This window comes from Mirounga angustirostris, unplaced genomic scaffold (assembly GCF_029215605.1).
Source record: "Mirounga angustirostris isolate CCGP_5_RB_7025 unplaced genomic scaffold, mMirAng1.0.hap1 SCAF_10, whole genome shotgun sequence".
NCBI classification, from domain to species: domain Eukaryota; kingdom Metazoa; phylum Chordata; class Mammalia; order Carnivora; family Phocidae; genus Mirounga; species Mirounga angustirostris.
The window spans coordinates 125,154,512-125,174,938 of NW_026991718.1; the positions used below are offsets into that span (position 1 = coordinate 125,154,512).

The 20,427-nt window shown below is 47.6% G+C and overlaps 1 protein-coding gene across 23 annotated transcripts in view; it reads right to left on the reverse strand.

Annotated features, from left to right (window-relative positions):
• The window catches only part of ZMYND8 (zinc finger MYND-type containing 8), a 126,130-nt gene extending 113,254 nt beyond the window's left edge, over positions 1-12,876 (reverse strand). For 4 of the 23 annotated variants that reach the window (XM_045885895.3, XM_045885896.3, XM_045885889.3 and 1 more), the window contains exons 1-2: positions 10,237-10,315; positions 1,807-1,877 (exon numbers count right to left, since the gene is read on the reverse strand). In XM_045885895.3, the coding sequence (XP_045741851.2) occupies positions 1,807-1,877; positions 10,237-10,295 (130 nt within the window). In that variant the 5' untranslated portion in view covers positions 10,296-10,315. The other 19 variants (XM_064573311.1, XM_064573313.1, XM_064573304.1 and 16 more) reach the window with 14 other exon arrangements.
• Between the last annotated feature and the right edge of the window lie 7,551 nt (positions 12,877-20,427).

Here is a 20,427-nt window from a genome sequence, read left to right on the forward strand (position 1 = left end):
CACAACGAGGCTACAGGGCATTCCAGGCACTGAGTGCTCAGGAAGGAAGCACCTCCTTGGTGGTAGCTGGAGCCATCGGTTCGATCCCATCCTACATTTACCACCTGTGAGAGGTTGCTAGGCAGAGCCTCAGCGTCCTCATCTGCAAAATGGGAACAACACCTCCCACCTCCTAAGGGGACTAGAATAATTCAAGAAGAAAAGGCTCCTGATACAAACATGGCCTTTGTAAATACTGTCAGTGAGCATTAGTTCTACAAGAGAAGCCCAAGGTGGAAGGATCTTAGAATCTGACCCAACACCCCATTTTAAAGATAAGAACATGAAGGGACAGAGACAGAAAGCGTGCAAATGAGGAGCACAGTGAGGACAAAGACCCCTGTGTCCCATTCTCTGGTGTCTCTGTCCCAAATTCCATTCTGACCACAAGGGGAATGGGACATGCTCCCTCGTCAGCAACTATCTAAAGACCCCTCTTCGGGAAGGTTCTTTCCTTGCTCAAAACTTCCCCGTGGCTCTCCTGATCATTACAGGTGCTGCTGGCCCAGCAGGGGGCAGGGGGTGCTGTGATGAAGAGGCAGTGGCCCTCTGACTAGGCCCACCCTCCCCAAATCCTCAGTCTGCTCCATTGCTCAGGCATACCCCCTCTACCCCCTCCACCCCCAGGCACAGACCACCCACCCTGGCAGCCTGGCCTTCTCACCTAGGGCACCCCACCCACCCGGCCAAACCATGCTGCCCCCCGCCCATCTGTGAGGCCAGGCCCCAACAACAGCCAGAGTCACAGCCCTCATTATCTGACTCTCATCTTTGCCCCAAATGACAGGGCTATCTTATAAAAAGCCTCAAAAAGCTTCGTTGTTTTAGATTCCTCTAGGGAGCCAGCCACTTCTTATAATGCTCTCTAGCTGGATTCTAGAAAGATCTAGAATCTTTCTGGCAGTCTGCAATAACCCTTCCCCCAACCCTCCCTATCTCCCCCATAACCCTCAGCTCAGAGCAGACACTCAGTGACTTGTCGAAGGAATACCAGCACCTTGGTACAACCATTAAGCTTGGAAATGAGCATTTTCATCAACCAAAGATGTGGAAAATGCTCCAGTAGCTCATTCCTAAAAACACCCTGAAGGCAAAAACTGAATAACTACTTCCTTCTGGGAAGCCTCCTACAATTTCACACAGACCAAATGAAACGTACCAATCCCACAATTAGAAGATTTTGAGGAGTCTAACGCAGGATTCTGAATTAAAACATCAACTGTGTTTGCTCTAATTTGCTAAATTTTGCCCTAAATGCAAACGCTGGCCCCAGCATTCCAGAAAGTCCTACATTTCCTCTTTATCTCTAACCAAGACCACCGTTTTGCAAGGAGGGCCAACTCTGTTTCATTTCTGTGATTCCAAAGAGGACTGTTATTAAAATCAGAAACCCAGCAGCAACTGGACTCTCTGGTTGCTTCTAGAACATGCTTATTTAAATGGTGAATTCCTAAAAGTCACCCTGCAGAGAGGCAAGGAGCCACCCTCCCCCTCAGTCATGATACATATGTAAAATTTACTGTTGGGCCAATCCCCACCCACCATCCCATAGGTAGTTCTACCTACCCAGACACACAAGGGAAAAGAAATCAAAAGGAGAGGATTTCTCCACAAATTAGGCCCATTCATCAAAGGTTCCTCTCAAAATCAGAGGAGTGTTACAGCCTCGGATCCTACAGCCACACTTCACTGCACTACGACAACTAGAAAAAGAAATTCCAATTTCCTCCTCTGCTCTGGAATAGATAATACAAGATTTTTACTCACCTTTGGAGCGAGTAGAGATATCCATGCCCTCTACCACCTCCTGTTCAGTTTTTATTTCCTCTTCGGCCAAGCTGAAACAGAGCAAATTATGTTCACGTTTAGGTAGACTGAGAACTTGCCCCATGGGGGCCGCTATTGAGAAGTTCTAACAACAAATCCACATTGAAACAATCCCCCATCCTTTCTCAGGGCCGGCGGGGGGGGGGGGATCCCCACACTTGATTTCCAACAATGTGCTAAGTAAGACTCCTAAAGGAGTTTTTCAAACCACTAGGTTGTTCCTTTTTTTAAGTCAAATTACTATTCCAGTTGTCATGCTCCTGGGGGATGCAAAAAGCACATTTTTAGACACACAATTACAATCTGCCCCCGTGGGCCAATGAGAACCCAGCCGGCAAGTAAATAAGTTTCTCCTTGTTAGCACCGGGTTCAGGTTGGAGGTGCTTCGCAGGGTACCCATAGTTCTGATCTCTGAATGCTGCAAGGCAGAGAGCATTTCCCATACCTCCCGGCTAATTCTTACAATTTCCCGATGAGGCAGAAACAGGAAAAAAATATATATAGGTTAAACTGAAAAGTGGGAGAATATGCCCAGGTTAGATGCAAAAGGCCTGGTCTCAAAACATTCAAACCACGAGCACTTATCCCAGGAATTAGGCCTGGGGTGTCCATACTCCCACCCCCTGGATGTTTCCTCTCTGTTGCACGCATGGCTTAGAACAAGCATTCAGCACTCTTGAGCTGTGACTAATTATCCCCCACCACAAAAGTGGAATGAGGAAGGATTATTTAAAAGACAGGCTGAGAGTTGGGGGTTGGGGAGAGAGGGGAGGGGGGCAGCGGGAAACAGGCCCCTTGGCTGGGAAGGTCCACCAGAATCTTCTCTCACTCGGCTGAAACTCCCGTTGAATAGAGTGCAGGCCACTTCATGTGTCCCCCCCACACACACACATACACACACCTCCCAGGCAAGCCAGTAGAGTTCTGCTTTTATAGGTGCAAAATGTTTGAGGTGCTGGAACCTTCCAAGCCTTCAGGCTGAAATGAAGTGATAAGAATATGGGCAAAGTACTCTAGCAGCAACTCCATCAGTCTGTGATTCACCATGAAGAAAATGGGTACATCACCAATTGATATAGCTGGAATTTTCCATTTGGAAGACTCAAAGCCAGGACTGGAGGGACGGCTGAGAGAGAGAGAGGAAGGATTAGAATGTCCCTTCTGTGTTCCGTGGTCCGAGACTGTGACAAGACAAAAGATGAGTCCGAAAAGGCCTGGAACCTCAGGGTCAGAGGGAGATGGCTTTAGGAGAGGGCCATGTCTGATAGGGGAAGAGGACTCAGGATGGGAACCAGACAGAAAGGAAGAAATTATAGCTCAGAATAAAATTAGAAAACTTGCACACCTCAAACGTAACTAGTCCCAGCAGAGAGAAGAAAGAAAGGTAGTTTAAAATTGGAATATTAACACATTTAGCTCTCTGATGTAGAACCCGATTAACAATTTCACTGACACTGCATCCGTGGAGAAAGCTGTGACACCAATCGCCAAAGAAACAACTTGCATTTTGTCACAAACGGTTTCCATCAGAAGCAGACTCTTAAATTTAAACACTTTGCTAACAGACAATATTACAAGGTGATTTGTGGAAGGGGATTTTAGCACGAATACTTTTTACTCCAACTTCAGAGACATTCTCAACTCGGAAACACACTCTGCCTGCAACACACACACACGGTCCAAATGAATACTTGCTGATGGTTTCTTGCCTGGGGTGACTGGAAATACATTTTCATAAAATATATACATATATATATATATATATATATATATATATATCGAGCAGCCCTCAGAGATGGGGAGATGGTCAACTTGAAAAGAACAACAAGCAACCTTGATCTTTCTAGCAACTAGAATTCTGTTTCCCTCTCCGGCATGAAGTATGTGAAATACTAAACTTACTGCAACCGATCCCCTGTTTTGAGGAACAGAGAAAACACGCATCTGGGATCCCACCCAAACGTACAGTGATAAAATAGTTAGGCAGAACAGAGCCCCTAAAACCCACTTGACGGATTTCGGCAGTGATGAAAACATTCAAAGGTGTATTGATCATGTAAGACTGCATTCAAGAGAACAATTATTTGGCTTTTGGCAGCCCAAGAGGAGTGGGAGTCCTTCAGGCAGGGATGCTGCTGAGAAGCTAGGGAAATGCAAACTAGTTAGCTGGTGGCTATTTGCTGCTGCAGCCAAGAGGGGAGAAAAGTGAAGCGGTTTTATCTTTGCAAGTATTACAAGTGGGCCCCATAATCACCTAACTTTAGCAATAGCACCACCAGCTTCAGCCAAGGATTTGAGCACAATTTCAAAAAACCATCTTTTTTAGCAGATCAGCAAGCCATGCTTTCAAAGGGAACCCGTGCCCGCACATGCCCGCGCACGCACACACACACACACACACACACACAATAACTTGCATTTGACTAAAGGAAATTGCAGTGTCTATGCGTTAAAAGGGAAAAAACTTCATTTACAAGAGCAAAGACCAGAATGCAAAATGAGTCATTCTGAATAGCCACATCTAAAGGGACTTCCTTTTTTCTACACCACTGATCTCAAGTTTTTTTGGTGGTTGTTGTGTTGTTTTTTTTTTGTTTTGTTTTGTTTTTGGTTTAGTGTTAAGCACTAGTATGTTATTAGGGAAAAAATTATCAATATTACATCAAAAGTGGTGGTGAGAAAAGATCTGTACCTGTCTGAATAGCCCCACAGATCGTGGTCAATTTAGGTTAAAAACTGTTCAGTCGTTTGGAGGAGGAAAAAAAAAGTCAAATAACAATAATTGTTAAAAAGAAAAGGCAGCTGCACCTGGAGAAAAGACTTTGAACTCTTGTCCTTAACACATTAAAGTCTTAGAAAATACACAGCATCTTTCCTATCTGCTAGCTTCTAGCAACCCCGATTATTTAAATCAAAAACAATGGAACAACAAGCCCTTGTTTCAAACTGACATTACTTTTTTTTTTTTTAAGGTCCACTGGGGAGGCTGGGGACCAGCTAAAGAAAAGGGTAAAATTAGCTGAAAACCAAACAACAGCCTTTCACTCCAACAAGAAAATACACCATCAACTAGTTGTATACATTGTCTGTTGCCCCCGCCACCACCTCTTGCCCTCACATTTACCCTAAGTCACTTGCCTCTGGATTTCACAAACTTGATACGTTTCAGGCAATTAAAGAAATAACAGTATCTGCAAATACAACCAAGACTTTCCCATCCGGTCCCAGAAAGAATAAAAGATTTGTCCCCCCAATGCCTGAGCAAGAAAACCTAGGCTTACTTCTTAACCTGCATGCACTGAAAAAGAGCAATTAAAAGTTGCAGATGAAGTGCTGCACCTCCAGGATGTTTTAAGCCTTCTGATTATTAATTCTGAGGACTCAAGGCTGGTCCGTAATTCCCAGGAATGCCATCCCCTCAACACTTCCAAGAGAGAGAGAAAGAAAAAAACATCTAGTTTTGACAGGAGGAAAAAAAAAAAAAAAAGCCTGGATGCACAATGCCCAGATATTTCTTTTCCCCAAGTGCCCCTACTATTTGACTTTTAACCAAGAATATCTAACCCAGCTAGAATATATAACCAGCATGCACAAGACTCTGGTTCTACAGATGAGGATCATCGCACGGCAATTCAAGAATCATGCATCATTCGCAAAGGACTTTTCCTTTAGCTTTTTACTTTCATTCAAAATACCAAACTGGTCCAGGCTGTAAGAAATATTTAATCCCCAAGACACAACATCTTCCTCTGCTAGATCACAAAAGAGTGAACATCAAAATAAGAAAACCATGCTTCCCTAAATCTGCAATTAATTTTTTTTTTTAAATTGGGGGTGGGGGGAAGGGAATGGTTAGCAGAGCAGCCTTATATAAGCACTCACCTAAAACAGGCAGAGTCATCGGGAGCTAAGCTATTTATGCAGGATTCTTAAAATGGCGTCTGGCAACACTGCCTCATTCCTGTATTGAAGCTAAAATGGTAGCAGGTTGTTCAATAGCTGTAGCTCTTGTGGAAGCAGCCCTGCTTGTTTCAAAGCCACCTTCCTAAATATCAGAACTAGGAAAAGCTCAACCAAAGGACACCAACAACCCAACGTTTAGAAGCTTAAAAAAAAAAAAAATCTGCAATGACAGGGGGAGTTTGTGAAGTCACAGGTTCCTGAGGAAAACCCTTTCCCTTTTAGATCCTGAGCCTTCCACAGAAGGCTCTGAGATGAGGCCCCCTTACCCTCAAATTAGGTGGGTGGGAGGTCAGGAATTATGCAGCCCTGTGGCATAAACTGCGGACGGACAGGTGTCTACACAAATGCAAAAATGTTAAAAGGGAGCAAGCTGGAGAGGGGGAGGAAGCCCATTCCCCCTTCTTGATACATTAGAAACCAGCTCTGCATCCCTACCAAAAAGGAGCTAGGTGAAATCAAAGTGTTGCAAGGAGAGCAGGCATCTGAAAAGCCAAGCTAAAGGGCTGCACCCCTGTTCTGAGGCCAAGGTAAAAGAAAAAGGCTGTGCATAAGCCTGAAAACGGCCACCAAATACCCAGCCAGCCCTAAGACAGTTAACCTCCAGGAAAGACAATCTGAGCCTGCAGAGGAGAAACAACAGTAAAACATTCCCTCAGCCAATGCACGGGATACTCACAAATCAGATTTTTGTCCACCCCCAACAGAGCCCTGAAAATTAACAATGGGTTTTGCAAAACCCGCTTTCAGAGGCCGAACTAGCAGCCTCAGAGTGGGTAATGTAATTTACTGTTACAGGTCTGAGAATTGGCCTCCCCACTCTGGTGCTGAGGGGGGGATTTCAAGGTGACTGCTTTTTAGCTCCAGGGGAGAAAGGAGGGCATGGTGCCCAAGGCTGGGCCGGGGCAAGGACGGGAGGTTGGCTCCTCGCCGGCGGGTAGGTAGGTAATCTTGATGAGGAGGGACAGCCTGGCAGCAAAACTAGCCGCACTGCTGACAGGGCTCCCGCCTGCTTGTTTATCTGTAAGGAGAGTGCGGAGTGGGGGGAAGGGCAGCAAAGCCTTAGCAACCTGGAGCCAAGGGTGAATCCTCACTTGTTTTGCATTTAAGATCAAGGGGAAAGGACTGCTAAACAGATTCCCTTACTAAATCTCTGCTGTGGAGTGGCGAGGCCACTTCTGCATGTATAGATCTTTTCAGGGTCAACCAGAGGCAAAGCCAGATATAGGGCCTCTCGGCGGACAAATGTTTGTTGCCTCGGCCACAGGGGAGAGGAGGAGAAAAGAAGGCAAAAGAAACAAAGAGATCACACATTGGAAGTGGTTGGACTTTCTAAAAACCTACCTCTGCCTTCAGGGTTTTCTGGGTTAGTGTCATCCTGGCTTTTTAAAATGTGACTCATTGCGCCCCCCCCCCCCCCCCATTTAAGACCTGAAGAAGTTTTCCCACTGTTCTCCCAGGGAAAGAAAAGGGGGAATGTTTTGTTTAAAAGAAAAGGGGTTACAAGACAGAAAAGGAGAGAAAGAAAGAAAGAAAGAAAAGAAAGAAAAAGCCATTGTTTTCATCCCTAATTTATAATCCAAGAGGCCCCATTGTTTCTTTGACTCAAATCTTTGAGCTGTTAATTATAAAAGTAACTGGACTCGGCTCCAACAGGCGAACTATGTTCATGCGCAGCAATTAGAAAAACTCTGTAGAAAGTTTACTGAGTGATTATATATAATTAATTCCTAGTTACTTACAGACGGAACACTGACCATTTTCTGGAGCTAATAAAAGCAGTTACTCCCCCTCCCCCACGTGAATGCCACTTAATTTCCCAAAGCAGAAAAGTGAATCCATCCTGGAGGGTCTTGAAGGAAAAAAAAAAGAGAGAGAGAGGAGTCAAAAGCTCCAGTGTGTCTGTGTTTGTTCCTTGCAGCTGTGCATCCTCTTTGGGGACTGAGGAGGCAGAAGGAAAAAGGGAAACAGCCCAAGTTCTGTGCCTCCCTCTGAAATTTATAACTGTGGCAGAAAGATCACTCTACCTTGATGTAAAAAAGAAAAAGGGGTGGGGGTGGGCGGTGGGGAGGGAATGCCCCAGGACTGGAATGTAGGAGACTCTTCAGCTTGGCGGATAGGCTTCTCCTAAAAGGAACAAAGATGGTAGAAACTTCCAGAAGGCCCCTTCTCAGTCTGGCCACTCCAATTGTCAATCTGTAACCTTTCCTCCAAGTCTATTGGTTCAAAAGCTGGAGAGAGGAGCCCCATTGGGCTGCTCTGTAAGCCAGCACCGCTGTCCCTACCTGATCCTGCTGCAATGCAGACATTTATTTTCCCCCCTTAGTGAAACTGGGAAATAAGCTACTTTGGAAGCAATTAACTTTTTACAGACTCATGCTTGGTGGTGGCCACAGTACCAGAGGAAAGTGGCCAGCTTGGTCCAGGGCTGGGAACTTGCTGGGACTGCACATTTGAAAACAGATCTTGGCTTTGCAAACCTGTGGGAGCCATTTTAATGCAAGCTTTTAGAGGGCAAATGCCTTGCCCTTAGGTTTCCTTCCAGCCCAACAAACACCATTATGCAAACGTTGAAGGCACCAAACCAGGAGTCTTGTGATTAGATATTGCTTCTAGGGAGGCCACAAGAACCTCAATATGTAATTTCCATTTAGAGCCAGGAGATAAGAACAAAGAAAATTGCTAAGTGTCTGGACTGACTTGTGTGGGTAGTAGCACTGTTCAGTTTTAAGTACACAACATCATTAACTGCCTGCACTTCTTAACAACTCGAAAAGCTGGCCTCGCACGGACTTTTCTTAACTTAGAATTGGTACATTTCTCGTTATTAAATGAGCCTTTTTCCAACTGATGCTAAAAGGTGGGTGGCTGGACACGAACTTAAAGGAAAAAAGATTACAGACTCCATAAAGTTGGCGTAATACAACAACTGAATATATTTCCAGCATTTCCAGTCATGCTAGGTTGGTCTCCAGGCTGGAAATTTATGTAGTGAACTTCTGGGCAAATTCTGAAGCTAACGCTAAACAAGCGTCCACTTTTTTTCACTCGTAAGTTCTAGCTACAGCATTAAGAGATCAGGGGAAGTGTAAAAAGTGAGAAATAAATCATAAGTAAAGGCAAGCGTGCATAGAGATGTGTGGGTCAGGCTTGGGAACAGGCCAAATCTGTTTGTTGTGCAGGGAGTCCTGAATCAAACCAAGTTTGGTGGTGGGTGGGATTTTACACTACAAGTATCCTAAATCGGAGTGCTGACACCCCCGCCCCCACACACCACCACCACCACCAGGCTCCTGCCCTCACCAGTGTTTAAGGCTCGGTGACTCTAAGAACAAGCACTTTCGTTACATTTCACAAGCAGATCACCTACCCAGAGTTCTAGCTAATACCCACACAATCCCAATTAAAGGTCTCCAGTCCAGTCACAATGAACTGAACATTTCTCCCCTGTCTGAGGGTAAACAGGAAGTGTGATCTTCAATCCTAGCAGCAGGTTATCAGGAAAAACAGTGGATTCAAACAGTCACCTAAAATCAAGAGACTATTAAAAAGCCCTTATGTGGTTCCTGCTAATGAAAAGCCCCCCTCCCAACTGCTGTAGCCAAGACCCTCTGTTACAAACAGACCCCAAATGTCCGCCAAACTCTTTATACATGGTCACAGAGGAAATGGATTGCTTTACTTACCCAACAAATGTTCAAGCAACCGTCTCATTTTTCCACAGTTAAGAAGAGAGAACAGGCAGGCAGATTTGGGACTTGATCAAAAAGGAAATTTTTTTTTTAAACAGTTACATGGGATTATTAAAAACACACACACAACAACACAACCCAACAACTGAATATGGAATATGCTGTCATGAGCCACAGACATGATTTTATTTCCTCTGTGCTCCATCACACAGGAGGACAGAGGATGATACAATGTAAAAGAGGGAAAAGAAAATGAAAACAAGGATAAAAGATACATTAGTTCATTGAAAATCATGCAAGAGTAGAAAGCTAAGGGATTCAAAAAGAGTCCTCACAGATTTATTGCAGGATGTTGTCCAACCTCCCTCCCCCTCTACACACACACACCCCCCCCCATCCCCATCCCTACTCCAAAAACTTCCTCCAAAGCCTAGAAAACACTTTCAGAAACATTTGCTGGCTGTAGGCTGGCTTGCAGAAGAACACTCTGTATCAACAGAAGTCAGGAAAAAAGGCTGAACAATGTAGTTTCAAGTGAAGCAGCCCTGTAGGGAGAGAACAGACCATGGAGAGACACCACCACCCACCTAGGCCCCAGGAGCTAGGATCTCTCCTTAGCACTGCTCTGCTGAGGGCTTGGTTCTTTTTAAAACACACGTCCTCTCTTGTCAGAACTTACTCCAGCCTTCCCAGAACCTCTTTGGAGAGGGAAACTTGCCTGCTTTGCTGTCTGCCATGGGCTCTCCTTGGAGAGGAGCCTGCTTGCTTACCTTCCATTTTCTTCCCCCAGCAGGCATGTGACACAGGAGAAGACAATAGTGCAGGGGGGGGGGGGGGAGAGAACTGCTCAGAGAGAGAGAGACAGGGAGAGAGAGAAAGAGAGGAGGAAGAAGAAAAAAAAGGGGGGAGAAAAAAAAAAAAAAGCTTCTTTTTTGGCATTCCAGGATCTAGCTTCAAACTATTCCAGAAACACCATGTCCTGGTGAAGAAAAGGTGTGCCAGGCCTTTGCTAGTTTGCAAAATCAAGCTATGGCTAATGGCTACTTAGCCATGTGACCCAAGAAAGCAAAAAAAATTCTCTCTAAACAGTTCCAAGTTAACCTAAGTGCTGTGGGGGTGAGTGTGGCACGGCCAGCCACAGAGAAATCACACTGCTCGCCCACAATTCGGATGTCTCAGAGGGAGGGGGAGAAAAGATGGTTAAAAAGTCGAGCTTACCTCTGTGGATGCATTGTTAACACTGTGTAATGTCAATACTTATAAAACATGGAGGACAGGCTCCTAGTTCTCACAGAAAAAGGGTTTGGCACTTCGGCTTGATGATCTGGCCGCCTAATAAAAGCTCATCCCCGATTGGCTGCCCCGGCAAATCGGAGTGTAAGGCCGGCCGGGATTGGCTGAAACACTTCCTGAGCGATTATCTTTGTGAGGCTCTGGTGAGCAAGAGCCATCCTGTGCATAGAAAAAGACAGGCTAAGCTAGGCCTTTTGCAGCGAGAAAAACTTGGGAAAGGGGCCCCCAGACGCACTTCTCCCACACCCTGGCTAGATTTCCCGGCACGGGCAAACCAGTGCAGCCAGCCTGACCTGCTCCAGCAAAGCCTGAGGCCCGGATGCCACGGGGAAGGGAGTTTTTGGGGTGAGCTGAAAGGGCTCACCCTCACCTGCCCCCACAGAAACGGCTCTTGGCTGGGAGGAAGCCTGGCCCTTTTCTAGAACAATCCAGCAGAGTGGTTCTCCCCCGGAGGGGGGGGAGGGGAGGGGGCTCGGGGACGGAGTGAAGCCGAGGAGTGGGGAGCCCCAGGAAAACAGCCAAGGGGGGCAAGGAAAAGGGGTTTGAGGAAGGCCTCTGAGGAGCTGAGGGAAAACAGGACAGACGAGCCCCAAGAAATCGCTACAGGCAGCCCTGGCTTCTCAGAGGACAGAGGATTCGGGCTGCTGGGAAGAGGAGGGGAGCAGAGTGGTCAAGTTTGCATAGTCATTGTCAAAACGCCTCCTGGAAAAGCAGGCCAGAGAGCCATTTGCCGGCAGAGAATCTAACTTCTCACCCCCCTCAGCCAGTACTCAAAGAAAAACCAAAATGGGTTCCTGCCTCCCTGCCAGGATGCCAACGGGGCCCCCCCCTCCGTCCTTACCCTAAGAAGAGCCAAATGCGCTCCTACCAGGCCACATGCCTAGATCTACAAACTTCCCATCCCCTCCCGGCCCCCTCCCCCACCACTGAGGCCTGCTAAACCTGTCAGTTAAACAAAAATCTGACTTCCGTATTAGTCTGCAATGCCTTCAGCTTCCTGCCTATTAACCCTCTCTCGGACTCTGGGCCTGGCTGGGAAAAACTAGGCCCTGAGATCGCAAAAAAGGCCTGTGGAAAAATACCAGCTGCAGCTCTCCCGGCAGATGCAGAAAGAGAGAGAGAGAGAGAGAGTGAGCCGCTGTCTCTCGCCTTTGCTTCCCAAGGAGGCGTGTACCTTCTGAATCCAGGGCACAGGCAGTGCCTCTCGGTCTGAGAAGCCATTTAAATCCAGAGGGAGAAAGAAAGATGTCAAGCCCAGCAAGGGAACAAGAACCCCCATTATTAGCCAGGCCTACACCCACAGCTTAGCCCTTCCTGCCACAATCACCCCTGTATGTATGTTCTTGGGGAACTGGGCCCTCGGTGGGCAGACAAATCCCATGAGCTTTATAAGGATTCTTGCTTAAATTTATTTCCACAGAGAACGGCTTCTTTTCGTCCCCTAAGGCAGATGGAAGACCTACTTCACACACAGACCTACTCTTGGCAGCCCCCCACCCCCCATCTCTGGCACTGCTCCCCAGTAAAATATTAACTAGTTTTTTAGAGCTCCTTATAATTCCACCCATTTCAATACTATTAGGAGGTCTTTGCCTGTGTCTTCCCGAAAGCTGCCTTTGTATTTGGTCTGTACCGAGAAAAGGAAAGACAAATCCAGAAGGATCTTAAAATGTCCATGCTTGCTTGCTTGCTTTTTTTTTTTTTCCCCTCAAAGACAAGGTGCTTAATTAACAAGATTTTTTTAAAACAGCAAGCTGTAACAACAGAAGCTAAATAAACACCATTCTTCAGAGGCTGGAGAAAGCTTCCAGAGGTGACGCAGCCATATGCCAGGAGGTAAAACTATGGCCCAATAAAGTCTCCCCTCTCCTCCTAAAATTAGGACTCGTGGGCTTTCTGGTCCCACACCGTTCGTTCCCACAAAGAAAACGTAGAGCTGATCGCCTGCTCTCCCTGCCCCCCCCCCCCACATGGACAACAGATGCCCACCTTGTGCACATAAATTCTTCCTGGCTGGGAATCTTATATCAAACAGGAACAAGCCAGGAATCCACACAGACCGTACGGCAGAGGCAGGGCCCAGGCTTTATAAAAAGGGAGGGGATTTTGTTGCTGTTGTGTATTAAGCGGAAGAGGCCCAGATGCAGGGAGGGACACCTCCATCACCCGGCCTGACAAGGGTCCAGCACTCGGGACAACAGGCCTGGGCCTCACTAGAGGGGAGGGGCCCCCTCTTCCTGCGGGTGGAACCGCGTACAGGGAGACCAAGCGGGAAACAAGAGGTGGAGGCCAGAGCTAATCAGATCGTGCTGTCCCTCCTGGTGGCGTGGGCAGTTGCCCTCCCGCCACCATCCCCTAGGGAACACGGTCCACCTCTGCGGGGTGCTGCTTTGGGGGGAACGGACGTGTCTGCGGGTCTGTGGCAAATCTCGTGTGCCACTAGCTTCACGACCCAATGAGGAAATGAAATACGCCACTGGCGCGCGTGGTGGATTTTAACCCAGGATTAAAGCTTGTTGCATAAGCAGCTGCAGAGTCCTCCCCGCTTCCCCCACCCCCCTCTGATCACTTGATCACTTGAAATGTTTTCTGGGGCAAAGAGCAGGAAGCTGCCGGCTTATTCTGGCAGCTCTGCTCTGAGGAATGCTATTGGCATTCGGGTAGGTCTGAGGTTATCAAAAACACAGCGATTGGGCTGGGGACAGAGACAAAGGTATGGTGGCAGATGGAATCCGGGGAGGAACAGGGATTGAAAAGGAAGCCCGGGGCAGGCCTACTAAGGGCCAGTTCTGGGCTTGATGGAATGTGGCTGATAAGTGGGAAATAAAGAAACCAAATGTTGCCGGCCTCAATCTAGAGATCATTCGGTGGCCCTTCTCAAAACACCCCTTTGCAGAGTAGCCCCAACAGCTCTGGCATGCTTGCCCAGGGCCTGGTACTGTGCTAAATCAGCACTTTGCACTGACTGACTCCATGAGGTAGGGAGCATTGTTAGAGATTTGGAATCCAGCCCAGCGAGGTGAAGTGAGCTGTGCAAGGTCACACAGCTGGCAAGTGCCAGAGACCAGACTTCCAACCCAGTTAGGACTCCGCACCCCTAAACTCGGTACCTTCCCCTGCCTCTAAAGAAAGGGACAAAAGAGAAGCCGAACCAAGCAGAGCAGAAGCAAGGCTAAAATCTACCACGAGCAACTGCAGGATCGGTGTCTTCTTTTAAGGAGATCGACTCCTTTGAGAATCAGTTTTAAGTACTGAATGATGGAGCTGGGAGACCTTCAGCTCGGGCTCATTTAAGGCCCAGAGAAAGCTCCTCTCTCCCTACAAGCCTCGAGCAAGATGTTAAGCGGAACACTCTGCCATGTCTAAAATTAGGTTTTTATACTCCTGGAAATCAGTGGTTCTCAATGAGGAGTGGGTTTAGCCCCCCACGGCGGGGGGGATATGTGGCGATATCCGGAGACTTGGGGGTTTTCACACTTGGGGGGAGAGGTGCTATTGGCATCTAGTGAGTAGAGACCAGGGAACATTGCTAAACATCCTACAGCAAGGAACAGACACCCCACGACAAGGAATTATGCTGTCCAAAATGTCCACAGTGCCGAGGTAGGGAAATTAATAAGCAGTGAACTAATAAAAGTAGATTAAAACATGTCTCTCTTAATATTCCCAGGGGATGGAGAGAATCAGGAGACAGAATCAGGCTTACGGAAGCCACACAGAGTGTCTCAGTGATGAAGCTGGTCTCAAAGGAAAGGAAGGGCTGACCCGGCTCCCTTCCCCAGGCAACTTACTGCCGAGGCCTCGCTGAAATGGCTCTGCCCTCCTGCGGGCCTGCAGCCAGGCGAGCAGCCGAGCTGCAGCCTCAACAAGCTGCATCCCGAAGATAGCCTGGTCGCGGACTAGGAAAATAAGCACGCTCGGAGTTATCTGCCTCAAGCTAGCAGTAGGCCGCTGGGGCCGTTATGTGAACGGGCAGGATGGAGGCAGGGAAGTGTTTTAAATATCTTGTTTTGTTTTGTTCCTTTTTGGCCAATTGGAACCGAGGCCAACTTCGGGCATGGTGACAGAAGGGCTCACCTTCAGAGCATGGAGCTGACCGAGGCATGTTACAGCCACAAAGAGGTAATTAGGACTTGTCCCTACCTTAGAGAAGAGGTGCCCTCTGGAAGGTCTTTTTTTTTTTTTTTTTTTTTTCTTTTTAAACTTCTTCCTAGGAGGGGCTGGTAGGATCAAAAAAATGGAGGGAGGAGGGAAGGGCAGGGGGAAAGGGGGGGTGCGGGGTACATGACCACCAGGCAGATGGCCGCAGTGTGGGTGCAGAGAGACTTAAGGGATGCAGGAAGAAAATGAAAATCAGAAGGAAGAAGATTCAGGACCTCCCTTTATCTGCTCTTTTTACTTCCTAGCAATTACCATTATGGGAAGAAGAGCATGTATTTATCTGCTGTTTGTTTCTTTGTCCCACTAGACCAGGGGCAATGTCAGGAGACATTTTAGGTTGTCCTGTCTGGAGGAAGGAGGATGCTGTTGGTATCTAGAGGGTACAGACCAGGGATGGTGCTAAACACTTTACCAAACACAGTACCGCCATCCCCCCCCACCCCCGAAAACTAGCCAGCCCCAAGTATCACTAGCGCCGAGGCTAAGAAAGCCTGCCCTAAACTGAGAACTTTAACAAGGCAGAGCCTGGTCTGAATTCCTCACCTTTGTGCCTGACAAGTGTCAGAGCTCAGTTAAACACCACCTCCCACCCGGACAGGTGCACTCGTCTCCTACCTGAGCCCCCCTATCTGCCCTTGCAAATGCTTTCGGGGACAGGGGAGTTAGACTAGGAAGAAACCGGGGATTTAAACACACACACTACACACAAACAGGCTGCAAGCAATCCTCTGAAGCCAGACCTCATCCCTTCTCTGCTCAAAACCCATTATTGATTCCCACCTTGTTCAGAGTAAAAAGCCCAGTGCTAAAAATGGTCCACCGGATCAGTGCCTTGGTCCTGATCCCTGACTCCACTCGTGTCCTTCTCCGCTCCCAGGGTTCACTCTGCTCACTCTGCTCCCGCCACCCTGATCCTCCCATCTGTTCTTTCCACCGTCTAACCATCCCCTCCCTCCTCCAGCCCTTTCCCCTTGATCTCCTACTTCCCCTCCCCCCAGACCATCTCCCCTGCTCCCCGAACCACCTAACACAAACCCAGTTCCCTCCTGGGCTTCCACATATCTGCCTTCCCGCCTTCTCTTCTGCCATCACCATGCCCCCTCCCCGCTCCCCACGCCCTCCCCGATGCCTCGCCCTCAGAGCCCTCTCAGAGCCCTCTTCTTCCACGTTAACCTTTTCCCTTTCTTTCCACATCAAGAGGCAGAACCGTGCTGTGATTGAGTGCGTGGCTGTTGGTGTCAGATTGTCTGACGTCTGGGTGTGAGTCCAGCTGCCCCATTAGCCAGCTGGGCAGCCTTGCTTGAGGTACGAAATTCGCTGTGCCTTGATTTCCTCATCTGTACGATGGGGGCAATAATAATACCCACCCGGAAATTCACTGGATCAGGGAAGGGAGGTCAAGCACTAGACCCACACAACACACAGTGAGGACTCATGCAGTCGCTGTTACGATGTCCCTCTGTTTGCTCTTAGGAAATTTCTGGATCCTTCCAAGTCATTTTTCTTCCTTTTTTCAACATCAAACTTTCCAAAGGAGGACAAGGATAAATCCCGCTAGCTGGCATGCTCCAAGCATTGTGTCAGGGGCTGATCTGAGCAGTTTACATAAACTAATCAATTGCCCTCCTAAACCTGTGAGATGGGCGCCACACAATCATCAACCCATTTCCTAGATGAGGAAGCTGAGGAACTATCAATAGTCCCCTCCTGCTAAGAAAACTTCTCGGGCGCCTGTGTGGATCAGTCAGTTAAGTGTCTGCCTTCAGCTCAGGTCATGATCCAGGGGTCCTGGGATCCAGCCCTGCATTGGGCTCCCTGCTCCACATGGAGCCTGCTTCTCCCTCTGCAGCTCCCCCTGCTTGTGCGCGCTCTCTCACTCGCTCTCTGTGTCAAATGAATAAATAAAATCTTAAATAAATAAATCTTTTTAAAAATCTTAAAAAAAGGGACGCCTGGGTGGCTCAGTCGTTAAGCGTCTGCCTTCGGCTCAGGTCATGATCCCAGGGTCCTGGGAACGAACCCCGCATCGGGGTTCTCCCTCTGCCTGCCGCTCCCCCTGCTTGTGCTCTCTCTCTCTCTCTGTCAAATAAATAAATAAAATCTTAAAAAAAAAACTAAAAAAAAAAAAAAGGTTTGCTTATTATGCACTAGATTTCTTGGAAGCATACTTAAGAAATTGCTAACACAGGGGCGCCTGGGTGGCTCAGATGGTTAAGCGTCTGCCTTCGGCTCAGGTCATGATCTCAGGGGCCTGGGATCGAGTCCTGCATCGGGCTTCCTGCTCCTTGGGAGCCTGCTTCTCCCTCTGCCTCTCTCTCTCTCTCTCTGTCTCTCATGAATAAATAAATAAAATCTTTAAAAAAAAAAAAAAAAGAAATTGCTAACACTTTGCATCCAAGGGGTACTGGGTGGCCAGAGGTCAGGAATGGGAAGGAGATTTTTTATTTTTATATACCTTTTATATTTCAACCATATGAATGTATTACTTCTTCCAAGATAAATTAGTAAATGTAATATTAGGAAAATTCTGGAAGACTGTAAAAAAGGCAAAGAAAGATTAGTGGATGGCCTGTCCAGGCATCCCCATTGGGTCACCTGCACCTTTCATTGTTTCTGAGCTTTTTACAGCTCTGGCACCACTGGAAGGCTAATACTAATGCAGAAGACTTCCGTCCATAGACATGCAAATTTAGACCCTGGAATGCAATTGATGATTGCCCTGTGGATATTGGGGAGTTTTGCTAATTTTTGCATCTATTCACAAATTCATGTCAGCATTTCCTGTATGAGCTCGGCTTTGACTCCATCTTTGAATTAGTTGGACGATCGTACACATGCCCTCATTAATAATGAGTTACATAAAATACATAAAGCATGTTCATTTTATATTTGTATGTTACATAAAATACATAAAACGTGTTCATTTTATATTGTATGCAGCTGGTTAAAATAAATTATTTTGAATAGTAGTATCTTTCAAAAGAAAAAGAAGTCCTCATTCACTTCCAAGAAATCAATTTCAACAGGCTGGTTAGTCTTAGGTACACTGTTCGTTGATCAGCTAACATCTGATGCTGGACACCTCAGAGGTTCCAAAACACTGCCCTGCCCAGCAACGGCAGCTCTAACTGCCCGAGCTCCTCTTCCTCCAGACTCTGTTCTCTCTTGGCCATCTGGCTCTTCCTCTGGCCTCTGGAGCCGGCCTGTTGGGGGTGGGGCAGGGTGGGGCAGGGAGAGGGGTCCATTCCAAACTTCCTCCCTAAGGAACTTGAGCAAGTGATTTCACTTTTTTGTGCCTCAGTTTCCAAGTCTGTGAAGTCCTTACATCAGACAGTGTGGGGATTATTTAATAGAGGCACAGAGGACCTGCTCAAGAAATGTCAGATGATTTTTTTTTTTTTTAAAGATTTTATTTATTTATTTGACAGCGAGAGACACAGCAAGAGAGGGAACACAAGCAGGGGGAGTGGAAGAGGGAGAAGCAGGCTCCCCACAGAGCAAGGAGCCCGATGCGGGGCTCGATCCCAGGACCCCGGGAACATGATCTGAGCCAAAGGCAGACGCCCAACAACTGAGCCACCCAGGCGCCCCGAAATGTCAGATGATTTTGCTTCCCTTGAAACCATTTCATCTACTACCGTAGCAGATTCCAAATCTAAGTATCCAGGTCTTTACCTCTCCCCTGAACCCCAAATCTCCATATCTAACTCCTGGGCAGGCATTTTCTTGCCACTGATCCAGGCCCCTCTACCTCTAAGCACCAGACTTCCTGTCTGTTGCTCCTGCTTTCAAGAGCTGCAGGCCAACCAGATGAGTTCATGAAGAATTAAATGAATACATGAATAAGGTAAAAAATAGCCAGTTGAGACCAATGCTACGAAGAAGAACAAAACAGGGTGAGGGTAGAGAGAAGTGACCGGATTGGGGGGGGGGGGGTCTGCTTTAGACAGGTAAGAAGAGCTCCAATGAGGCTGTGACATTTGAGCTGAAGGAGATAACAGCCTTCCTGGTGGAGGGAATGGCAGGTACAAAGGCCCTGAGGCAAGCCTGAGCTTGGTAACTCCGTGTTTCTGAGGCACAAAAAAAATGGCCCATGTGTGGCTACAGTGAAATGAGGTGCAGAGTTGCTGAGCGTGGAGGTAAAGTCAGGGACATGGTCACTATTCCGTCTGCAATCCTTCCATTACTCAGACTCAAAATATTCCAGAATGTTCTTTACCTTTCCATACCCCCGCCTTTACCTTTCCATGCACCTGCCAAACAAAGCATTTCAAAACAAACCTTGGCTGTGATCAGTTTTCCTGATGTTTCCAAGAAACCTTCAGCAATTCTCCACTAATTAACGCAACTCTGACTCCCTTCCATCAGGACCCCTTTATCTGACTCCATACTTGACTCTCCCCCCTCATCTCCCTCTATTTTTCAGTAAAGCTGGAAAGTATGGCCCACGTAGGACCCACCATGGCTCCTTCTCCACGTATCCCTTATTGGGATAAGAGCCACCCTTCAAATCCAGGTGGCACCTCCTGCCCACAGTGTCTTTCTTTCCTGCTTTCTCACCTGGGTGCCTTTCTGGCTCCCAATCTCCTACACCCCCAGAGCATATACCCCTCCCTGCCTGTGGGGCTTCTCAGCGTGGGGGCTGCTGGGACCTCTTACCAAGCAAAGCAAACCCAATTTCTTGACTCCCTCAAACTAGCCCCTCTGCAGGGCTCCTCAGTTTGGTCCACAGAATCAATCACCCCAAACAGCTCTCTTGGTCCCAACCATGGGCCAGCCTGGGTGCTTGGCCCTGAGTGTGGTGGCTCTTCTGCTTGTCACCTAATCCCTTTGATGGGTGCCACCATCCCGCTCATAGGACTGCTCCTGCCTCTTCCCAATGGTTCCCAATCCTTCACTGTAGAATTGCCTGGGAATTCTGCCCCAGTTCCTAGGAGCGCATGTTCTACGTCCCTGGGAATCACACTGTGCAGTCAAAGCTTTGAATCCTGCTCTAAACTGGTCTCCTGCCGGAGGGATCCGGGTAACAAGACATCACCTGCCTGTTCAAAGCCTGCCATGGCAGCACTATTCATGATATAGCCGAAAGGTGAAAACAACCCAACTGTCCATCAATGGATGAATGGATCAACAAATGGATAAATATTCCACACAAGGGAATATTACTATTATTCAGCCATAGAAAGGAATGAAGCGCTGACACACACAACAACATGGATGAGCCTTGAAATCATGATGCTTTGTCAAGGAAGCCAGACAGCAAAAGCCACATATCGTATGATTCCATTTCTATGAAATGTCCAGACTAGGCAAATCCACAGAGATAGAGAGACATAGGTAGAAGGTTGCCAGGGGCTGGGGAGACGGGGGATGAGAAGTAACTGCTTAATGGGTACTGAGATTTTGGGGAGGCTGGATGGCTCAGTTGGTTAAGCATCTGCCTTGGGCTCAGGTC